This window comes from Egretta garzetta, unplaced genomic scaffold (genome assembly GCF_000687185.1).
Source record: "Egretta garzetta isolate BGI_Z169 unplaced genomic scaffold, ASM68718v1 scaffold241, whole genome shotgun sequence".
Taxonomy (NCBI): Eukaryota; Metazoa; Chordata; class Aves; order Pelecaniformes; family Ardeidae; genus Egretta; species Egretta garzetta.
In genome coordinates this window covers 820,337-831,238 of record NW_009258675.1, presented here as the reverse complement: position 1 = coordinate 831,238, position 10,902 = coordinate 820,337, and the positions used below count along the sequence as shown (strand labels likewise).

At 45.8% G+C, this 10,902-nt stretch overlaps 1 protein-coding gene across 1 annotated transcript in view; it reads left to right on the top strand.

Annotated features, from left to right (window-relative positions):
- The first annotated feature begins 87 nt into the window (after positions 1 to 87).
- The window catches only part of FGFRL1 (fibroblast growth factor receptor like 1), a 178,388-nt gene continuing 167,573 nt past the window's right edge, over positions 88 to 10,902 (top strand). The window contains exons 1-2 of the mRNA XM_035888643.1: positions 88 to 152; positions 872 to 981. Coding sequence (XP_035744536.1) covers positions 88 to 152; positions 872 to 981 — 175 coding nt within the window. The remainder of the gene's footprint in view (positions 153 to 871; positions 982 to 10,902) is intronic.

Sequence of the window (10,902 nt, the reverse complement as noted above, 5' to 3'; positions counted from 1 at the left end):
CCCCCGCCCCCGGCGCCCGCCCTCCGTGCCTGCTCCCCGCTGCACGTTGGGAAGCTGATGGCAAAGCGTCCGTGTTGGCTCTGCTGGATGCTGTACGCGGGTTGTTGTGTGTCCTGGGGGCACGGAGTGTTTAAACCGGGGAGTTTACAAGGGCGAGGAATTCAGACGGTGTTTAGAGAGTGAGAGTTTTAGGAGGAGAGCAGGGTGTAATTAACGTAAACCTGATCTACCCCGGGTTTGCGTATCACAGCGAAGGCATCTTCAAGAATCTGGATAATTAAGTGCGGTTTTGCTTTGGGACGCACCTCCGGAGCACAGGGCAACAAGTGGGGCTGGGGGGGGCGGGGGGGAAGAGGGGAAAAAAAAAAAAAAAGGCGAAATCAGTGCTGTTCAGAGAAGTTGCGGGGCGGAGGAAGGCGCGTACCCAGCGCGGAGCCTGTCTGAGGGGCACTGAAGCAGCAAGGCAAAGTTTTCTGGGCTGCTGATGGGAGAGGTAACATTCCTCCTCCCCCTTCCCCAAGTTCCTCCGCAAATTGTTAACCCGAAATCTTGTTTTATGGCCACTTGCTGGAGTTTTGTTTGCCTTCCAGACTGGTTCTGTACAGGATACCAAAGAATTATGCATTAACTGTAAACTTAGAGGAGCTTACTGGCCTCAGTGGGTTCTTGATTTATATCAGGCTAAAGCAGAGAGGAGGGCAAAGTTTTACTTGCCGAGCACCAAGGAATGAATTACAAGTACGTTGCTCTTTCATTTCCTATTTCTGCTCTTAAGCCTTTGCAATAGGTTTTAAAACTCTGTGAAGTTGTGGGTTGGGTTGGTTTTTTTTTTCCCCAGCAATTATTTTGCTCTCCTTTTTCCTGCCTCCAGGTCTGAGAGGACGGTAGCCTGTACGATACGGAGGGATCTGGTTTTCAAAATGGAATTGCAGCTCGCGCTCCTTTTTGCCGGGATAATCGCATTTTCAGACTCGGCGAGAGGTAAGGAGACCGCGCTCGCTGCAAACGCTCTGCGACTCGCACCCTTCCCTCTGCTCCGCCGGGCTCCTGCTCCACAAACACCCGCCGTGCCCTCCGAAGGACCCCGTAAGGGAGCTGCTGTCGGTGCGGGCTCGTCCCCCGCACGTTGCTTATCTGCACAGGGGTGCAGGCTTGTGCCCACGCGTGGTGCCCCCTTACCTGCGTGTTTTGGGGCCATCGGTTTGGATGGAGCATGGTTGCTCCGGGTTTGCTGAGGTCTCTCAGGCACAGGTGAACTTCCAGGGGCTTTTCTCATGCATGTGTAAAAATACACAGGCAATTTTAAAGAAAATCAACTGCATTCCTCTGTGGATCAGAAATGCCTCTCCCCTCCTGTAATCCCTCCAGCCTCTGCCCCGTATATTCCCACTAGCAAACTAAACAAACACATCCATTAACTTCCTCGGTGACAGACAAATGACAGTTCCCAACAGCGAGAGCGTATTTTAACGCTGGGGCTCCAGCAGTTGATCAGATTTCAATAAACAGGTTACCCTACCACAGGCAAATTGAAATACATTGACCTGGGAGTGACGGGGTGGGGGTGGGGGTGGAAGAAAACAAGGTTTTTTACGGGAAGGTGCATTAAGTGAAGCTCTGGGATCAGAGTAGAAGGAGCAGTGGCTTTTCCTCCGCTCTCGCCTGTGTCGTACCTTGGTGGGTGCTGTCCCTGGAAAGCCTGAATGAGCAACCATGCTTTCAGCTCCCCCGGCTCTGGCCACAGAGGAGGGGCTGCATTGTTCCGGGAGAATGGGGGGATGGCTTTAGGATGCAGATTGCTCCAGCTGCAATTCCCAACAGTATCAGAGTTGTATGAATTGTTGAAAGACCTTTAAATCACCCAGTGCCGTGGAGCTGTGAATTAAAAGGTTTAAACTTGCCCTTCACTTGGGCCGTAACTTGCCAAAAATAAACCTTGGGGGGGTGAGGGTGGGAAAGAAGAGGGGGAGCGCTACTCTAAAACCCCAAGGTTTGATTAGTGTGTTTCTTATTTTTTTTTTTTCCTTCTTTGGCACTGGCTCCCAACCAAATATTTTATGGAGGCAAAAGCACTATAAAATGATTCGGCTGGAAGCTGAATGAAAAAGAAAACAGTGTATAGGCTGTAAGTCCTGCAAGTCTGAATTCCAGGCGAGGTTTACAATGGAGACTCAGTTTAAGTGGTAGGCAATGGGCAGCAGTGTACGAATTAAGATGACCTCATGGATGTATATTATTGCAATGGACCTGAGAAGTTGGTGGAGTTCCGGAAAAGATCTGAAGTGGGCAGGAGAAGACAAAAAGATTTTTGTCTCTGTTGTGAGCTGAGTATCGGCTGCTTTACTGGCTGACCCTGTTTAAATTTGGTTTGCACTTGTCTTGCTTGTACTCTTTTATTGCCCCTGGAAAATGAAGTGCTGTGGGCTGCTGTTGTGTGAAGAAGTGACAGAAAAGTAACAGCGGTAATTTCAGGACATCATCATTTTTCCTATGGAAAGGTCTCTTTAATATAACTTTGATAGGATCGTATTGGTCATTGGGTTATTTGAACTCTTTTCGGAGCTAGAAAAATCCATCCTGCAAGTGGATGGAGAGATGGTCCTGCTTATTTAAAATGATGTAGAAATCAAGTTTATAAACCGGGGCTAAGCCTGTGAAAAACGTCATTGATTTGTGTGCCGATATCAAGGGAGGGAAGGTGAAGAAGAAAAAGGTGTTGTTGCTCTAAAAAAACCCAAATAGACAAACCCCTAATGTTTAAATCCTGCTTTGCACCTCTTGAGGTTAAGAGTATTCGTGATAGCGGACGACGTAGGTGAGAGATCAAACTTAGGTGAGACACTCTCCAGCACACTGCAACCTTATTTTGTGCTGCTGAATATCCCCAACTATTAGATGTTGACATTGGGATAATTTCAGATTCTCAGAAAAGTGTACCCAGTTGTCAATGTGCCTGCGGATTTTTTCCAAATGTATCATACGGTGGGTTCGGCTGCCGGAGATGTATAAATGTTACCTGTTTCAGTTGCTTGGGTTTTACAGACAGTCCTTTGGCCAAATCTCAGGTTGTGAGGCTTTACTCCGCAGGAAGAAGGGCCCTTTGTTTTGGCCAAAAAGCATTTAATATCTGTATCCTGATTGCAAATGAGATGTGTGTGGCCCAAAGCGTGCCAACGCTTCCTAATTTGAGGCGTCGGAAGCGAAAGAAGTGCTCGCTGGCTTGCAGTCCGGTCGGGAAGGTGGCTGAGGAGGCTCTCTGTGAAAGTGCCGGTCCTTCTCCTCTTCTCATATTAGGCAAAAGTAGCTTATGCAGGAACTAGGATGTTAATTTGGAGCAGGCTGATTGCGTGCCCGCGTTCGGGGAAGGGCTGTGCCGTAGTGCATTTGCACAAGGGGGCAGAGTTAAGTTGCCCACGCGCTCCGGCTTTGATATTTCCTGACAGTTGAGTGCTCAGCTGCAATCTTGCATTAAATGTTATGTTGTATTAGTTTTACATCTTTATTTAGGTGATGCCTTTTAAGGTGAAGGGCCCCACAGGGATGACTGATTGGGCTAATATGGCAACTTCCCCCCCCACCCCCCAGCAAACGGGGGCATTTTTCCAGGTTCAGAGCTGTGCCTACTGGCTCTGTCCCTTCTTCTGACCCAATGTGTCACATCACCGATATAGAAAGCACTGCAAAAAAGGGGATATCTTAGAAAACCAAGATAAACTCTTAAGAAAGAGGCAATTCATTCAGCGTATCCACACGAAGCGGAGAACAGCTCTGATTTTAGAGGTCCAGGTGCAGAACTTGCTGTGTCTGGAGGGATGAAGGATGAGGTGGCTCTGGCTAAGTTTGAACCAATGCTTTTGGGGCTGAAATTTAAAGACTTTGGCTAAGGGATTGTCTACACCTGCAAATGCACTGGAATAACCCTTCCAAAAAACTTAATCTGGAATAACTCTCCCAGTGACCAATCTTATTCCGGGCTAAGGATCTCCTGGAGGGAAGCTTTACCAAAAAAAGTCTTCCTCGGGAGCTATTTTGGTAAATAGCCAAGCCCCTTCTTTCCCTTGTGGGTGAAGACAAGAACTTCTGTGTGCACAAAATCCACTCTTTGAGAACAAAACCTGTGTGCTGTAGTTTTTTGAGAGGGACAGTGCCTTCCGGCTGACAGCCACGGCATCGGGTGGCAGCTTCAGCCCAGTTGCCAGCTGCACAGGATAGTGTCAGCCCTGAACCTGGGATAACAGTGTGGGTCTAGTGGCTTGTCCCTCATGCCATTCCATTCCTGTTCTCTCCAAGCAGCCCTATACTGGGCATTAAAGTCCTCAGCGCCTTGCCCTGGCCCTCCTCCGTGGGGACGAATGCCATCTTGGGTCACTAACCTTTAGTGGCTATGTCCCGCGCCAGCGTAGCTCCTACTGCTCCACACCTCCGGTCGGATACAGGTAATACAATCTGATATATTCCTGCCTATGTTATCTCAGCGACACACAACGCAATATTTGTTCCGAATCTGTCAAGTTGCCATCGTATTCGCGTTGGTGACCGTATATGGTAACGTTGGGATGTGCTTGGCTTGGTCCCGTGGCTTAAACAAGATTTCATATGGTATGTTTAGAAGTTTTTGGTAAGAGCAGTAACAACCCTCCTGTTAGCGAGTAAACTGATATTCTGCTGGAAACTAATTAGTTTGGAGGTTGATTTCATTTTCTGTGCATTGCGTAGGGAGGGGAAGAATGGGACCTTAATTGCTTTCTGCTCTGGCACTTCTCTGCACAACACTTGGCTTGCAAACCTGGTTGATGCCTGCTTTACAGGGAATTTGCTGATGGGGCTGCCTCAGAATTCCCTGTTTTCATGTAGAAATAACGTTATGTGCCGGTTTTGTTTCTCTGAATATTGGAGAAAAGGGAATAGGATGCTAGAAGGCTTTTTTTATTTCTTGGGAGAGGAGTTCTTCATTCTGGTGAACAGATTTACCCTTCTGTAACTTTGGGGTTTATAAGAGTGAACAGTAGTAAACATGGAAAAGATAAATAATGATAATATGAGCAAGATGGTGGTTGGCTTCTGTTTTACTCCTTTATTCTTGTCGAATGGTTGTTACCAGGTATCACGATTAGGTCATTTCTTACTTGTGAAAGAGAAGCATGTCCAGATCTAACAGCCTGATTCGGATTTTATGTAAGTCACTGCACATCTTCTGGTTAAATTTGGGGCATTTTTTGGATCGTGCTCTTGGGGAACTTGCTCATGAATAATCTGTCAGCATGACTTGTACCTAAAGTCAACATGACGATCTAAGAAAATCCCGGTTATTTTTTTAAACCTCGGTTCCTCCCGTCTTCGGAGGCTGTCGGCCCCTTTAAATTGCGGCTGAGTTTAAACATAAAATACGGTGTGTGTCATACTGGAAAATTAGGGTTGATTTTATGTTTTTTTTTTATTAGGAATATTACAAAACTCAGCAAATTGCTCCAAACCATTTAGATTTTCCTTAAAGTTTTTATAACTTTGTTTTGCAAGTCCATATGTTTCTTTGACCTTCATTAAAAGACGCAAGCAGCAAATTAAAAGACGTCTTTTCTGTGATGAACTTGCACACAGCAAAGGCTAGGCTCCAAAATCTGACTCTTAGCCACTGAAGAAACTTTCATGTACCATGGAGTGGTGCTTGAGAAATTACAGGGAAGTGGTTCTCTCAGGAAAAAAATGTCATTCAAAACCAAAAAAAGCAAAAGTGACACTTACCAGCAAGTAGGAACCTGCTTTTCAAGGTTTGGGACCGTCGGTACTAATTTATTACCTAAGGATAAGGTTTGTCATCTGGCATGAGCTGGCTGATAGTGCCGATCTTTTCCAATGACCCGGCTGATCATTCCTTTTCGGGCGGCTGTCTTGCCACGAGTGGCGGTGGTACATCTGGGTGCAGAATACTCGTTATGGAATAGCGTGAATGCAGTAGGGATGGTCGCTGTCTGGCTGTGCATTTTTGGATTCATTATTGGAAGAGATACAAATTTCCACCCAAAGGGGAAAAGAATAATGCAGAGGTCCTTTTGAGCCTAGTTTGAATTTAAAAAAACCCAAACAAAACAGCCAACAACCTTTTAGTCATAGCTTTATTTATTCAGTGGGAGTAGAACCAGTGCAGCTTTCTGATTTCTGAGATGTGATGCTCCTATGTGTGTTTTCTGGTGGGCTGCTCAAGCTGAAATGCATTTGCTCTTGGTTTGAACATTTCATTTGGATTTCTATTCCTTTTCTTGTTCTTCGCAATCAGCCTTGACTTGGAGCTTTCTCTAATAATAATGCCTCCATATGTATTTAGCAGCGTTGACCTGTCCTAAGCTTTTGCACCAAGGTGGAACATTTTTGGTGATATAGGGGACTTTTTTAAGAGTAGAGCAAGTGTGAATGTAGAAGTTGCAAAGACCGCTGTCTGATATAAGCCTGTGGAGCCTGGTGCTCATTCGCAGCAGCCGTGGTACTAAGGTAAAAGGAAAATATTTCCAAAAGTAAGCTTGAATAATCTGATCCTGCTGCCCCAATGTCATACAAGATGGGCAGATGCAGCCCATGCCAGTTTTAACAGGTTAGGACCTGATTCAGAGCCCGTGAGTATCGGTGCTGTGACTCCTACTCATTCCCATGGGCTTTGGAGCCATCCCTGAAGGATGACCTACACGGATTATCGGTGATCTCGACCTCTGTATACATCCCTCATGTATGCTAGCAGAAGAGATGTGGGCTAAGCGTGGTATTTTGGATCCTGCCATTTGCCTGCTTGACCGGACAGCTTGGACTCAATTTTTTTTTATTCTAGAAACGCCTTGCTTCTGCCCGCTGCGAGCTCTGGCTGGTGGCTGGAGTGTGCGCTGCCAGGGCTGAGAGCAACTTGGAAATTCATTGCTTTAACTCCGAGTTGCTGCAGAGGGGTTTATTCCCCAAAGAAAGGGTGCCTTGCTCCGGGCAGCATTGCTAGGTGTGGAGGGGCTGACGCCTGGCCTCGGTGTTATTTAACAAGTTAATATATGCTGTTTGCTGCTGAATCCATTCACATCTCTGGCATTTCCCCCCCCTGAGTCAAATAAACACGGCTGTGTGGAGTTTTGCTTGGTCGCCCTGATTACACACAGTCTCCCCGTTGTATCGCAGCAGAAACACAGTATCCAGCAGTGCTGCGAATAACCTCACGATTTTGTTTCATCCCAACCACCCCAATTTTCAGGAAGAAATTCAGCCAATAACTCCAGGCTACTTCTTCCATTAAGTGTTCAAACTTAATTTCGAGCTTCGCAAGGGAAGAAGAATGTAAATTGGGAACAGGGGCTTCTCAGAGCAGGTTAATGTTTCTCAGGACTGCTCCACCTCTACAAGTGGCTCCTAGCTTGAAGGGACTTAAAATCATTTCTCCTTATGTCTGGCAAATTTATTTCCTGAAAGATTTATGCAGTCTTGGGTATCCTGTCAAGTGATTGAGGAGTATTGCAAGAGGTGTCATCCCCTAGATGCCACTTGGGTGGTGTTTACTTTGGTGGATATTTTAGGAGCTGGCAGTATTGGTGCATGTGTAGATAAAGGCACAGGAACAGCAGAAAAATGCAGAAATGCTGGCTGACTTTGTGCGATAGGCATTTTTTCAAATGCGTGTTCTCTTTGCTGGGTTTGCTCGCACGTGCCCAGTGAATCGATGACTGTAAGAGTTTGGTACTGGCGTTGTGCAGACTCTTCATGGCAACTGTGGGCTGGCTAATTCTGCCCAGAACAAGATATCCAGGAGGGGAAAAAAGCTGGACGAGGATATGGAGGGAAATGTAAGCATTAGCCAACCTCCAAGAGAAAATTTAGGCTGGATTAATGTACTGCTGCTCTTGAAACCTGGTGTAGCCAAGCCTTGGGAGAGGACCTCAAGTGGGCAGTGAGTGCTCTGAAGAGGATGTTGGGATGTGGCTTGTCCAAATCTGTGCTGTATTTCTCTTCACCTGTGTCCTCCTAGGTGCCCCCATGTCATTAGGTATAGGTGTGATGCTTAACTGGCTTTTGAGCAACCTGTGACTCTGAGTAGACACATTCTGTTGTAAAAGGGGGGGTTTCATTGTGGTAGGTAGTATTTTGCTATTGCTTTGTATGGATTTAAATCTCCCTTCTTCTAGACAGAATTGGGTGGGGTGAGACTAAATCAGCCCCAAAGGAGGGAGAAAGGACAGTTGCCCAGCGCCACCAGCCTCCCAAAGCTGAACAAGCCAAGCTACTGGAATTAGGCTACTGCAGATGCTGGAGCACTGTGAACTGGTTTCTTTTCCTCCTTCTCCTTACTGACTAATAGATTGGTGTGAGTTGGAGTAATTGCAGAAGCTATTTTTCTCAGAGGTTGTTCTCACCAAAACAGATCTGTTAACACTGGTTAAGCAATGACAAGTGTCAGAAGAGTTACGGGTGTATGAACTGCATGTCAAGGATGGAAGGGTTAATGAGTAACAGGGTAAATATCTCCCCAGGGATAGTGCAGGCTCTATGTGGAAGGAAGAACACTTGTTTGGCATCCACCAGTCGATGTAAAACCAGTGGCTAAAACTCCTTCAGAGTGTGGATACTCTTCTGAGACAGGATGCTACGAGCTGTCTTGTCCACCTTCTGGGTGGTTCAAAATCTTTCACGTTCTTCTGCAGATTAAGATAGCCTTTTGGTGCAATTGCAGTGTCTCTTTAGACAGAGAAGTAATATTAGGAAGTGTTTAATGTATTTTTTGGGTGGTTTAAAGTGGGAAACTGGGAGAAGAGTTGCCAGCTCCACCAGCATGTGGAGATCGGGCTCTGTGCTCTGATAAGTCGTTTCATATTTTAATCTTCAGGGTCGTATATTGCTCTCCATTACAAAGGTTAGTCCCTTAAGGTTCAGTGAGTTGTGGCTGAGTAGCTGTGAATAGGATTGAAATTTATAATCCTACCAGAGCGCAGAAACTGGGGCCTCGTAAGACCAGGCTGTGTTTCAGTTTTGTACAGTGTGGCACTAAGCCATGGGAGGGTTCATGGTGATCTGCAATAGTTAATATAAAACTAGATTAACAGATCGGAGCTGATGAGTATCTTTCCTCCTCCTGGTATTCACGACCAATCAGAAATGCAGTATTGCCGGGGTTAATTTCGTTAAGGGCTAATGAGAGTGGAGCTTTCAACTTAATCACAGCAGGGACAGGTGTTTACTTTTCCTTGACAGGTTTGATTGACAAGGAATCGTAAACCTATTAGGGAGATATTTGCATATGCTGGGGAACTGGCTTTGGACAGTTGATTTCTCGTTGCTGGATTTGTCACCTGAAAATGTTTGCCATGCTCTCGCCGCACATCTTTTGTTTCTGGGGTACAAAGAGACACGAAGAAGTGGTGGAGGCTAATCAGAGCGTTCTGCTCAGGGGCTGGAGAACCCATAAGGTAGGGATGGGCCAGTGCTTTATCTAGACCAGAGCAAGGTCCTGCTTTTATCACTACGATGGAATGCTTTTCCTGATTTCACTGCTTGCTCAAACAGGGGTAGGCCAGAGGATTTGGAGGATTTCAAGCAGTATTTTGTGACAGTGCTATATACAGGGTTAATCCTGGCGTTGGAAGTTCATTGGTAATACCAGAGTAGTCCTTCTTTGCAACTGGTAACATAGCCTCAGGATGTTTAATTTGAAGTTCAATTCGGGGCCTTTTTTCCCGTGAGTGCTCCTGTTGGGAGAAGGATTGTAGATTCACAGGGATGGGAATCTGTCCCTTTCCCCCATTTTTTATCACTGATCCCAAGGAAGAAAACAGCAAGGTGCTACTCAAAAGTAGTCATAGCAATAGATCTGTATATTTGTAACGATGATTACTACTTATTGCAAGTTTCCAGTGAAGGAAAAAAAAAAAAGACAAATATAAAAGAGAGGCCCAGAAAATGCTGCTCAGCATAGGGAGCATTCCTCTTCTAGATAGCATCAGGAGAAAAAGCTTGTCTTTCCGAAGACCATGGACTAGCTAAGTGGAGTTCGAGGCTTATTTTTCTTTTATCCTACAAAATCCAATAAATCCAGTAAATTCTTTCAGTGTGGTCTTCCAAGAGTTTTTCAACTTCGTCTGACTCGCAGATTATTTGAGTGCCATTATAGACTAGGGGTCAAGCAAGTTAATTCCCAGAACAGTATGCTGCCCTGTTTTCAAACTGTGCTAATCAGGGTTTTGAGTCAAAGCATGGTAGTTTCCTTAGTGAATTATTTTCCTGTTAGAAAATTACAAATAGGCTCTGACTATTCGTATTGGCCTCAGTCACCGGAGCGCCCACATCACATGCAGAGCAAAGCCCTGGGGATGTATGCGCTGTGGATCAGGGCACTGGTGGGGGCTCATTTCCCAGCTCCCAAGATTCAACTCATGAAAATGGGCTGAAACCTTATTAAAAAATATATACAAAACCCAAGAAATTGTTATGGTTGTGTTTATACCTCAGGTAGGATGGAGGGAGGGCTGCGTGGAGCCCATCTGAGCTGTAATGTGAACGTCCTTTCCCAAAGGAGACATTTGGTGGAGTTACTCAGTTACCTCTCCCCCTCACCTTTTTGTAATTGACTCTTGTTTACTTTTTCCTCCTCCTTTCCCGAAGTTTATTACCACTGTTTAGGCAGAGGAAATGAATTAACATAATTTACTGGGGCTTTTTTTTTTTTTTTTTTAGAACAAGACACATTCCCTGCATGTTCGTATACACGCGCTCGCAGTCGCCCTCCCGGTGCTGTGCAGAGGAGCGTGTTTACAGAGTCTGGGTCCATTTAGGGAGAACAATACCCTGATTATGGAGGGCAGCCTTTTATTCCCAGAAACCAGAAGGAACCATTCGCTTCAAGCAGCTACTGCCCCTTGAAGGTACAGGCGGCACGAGCTGCTAAAA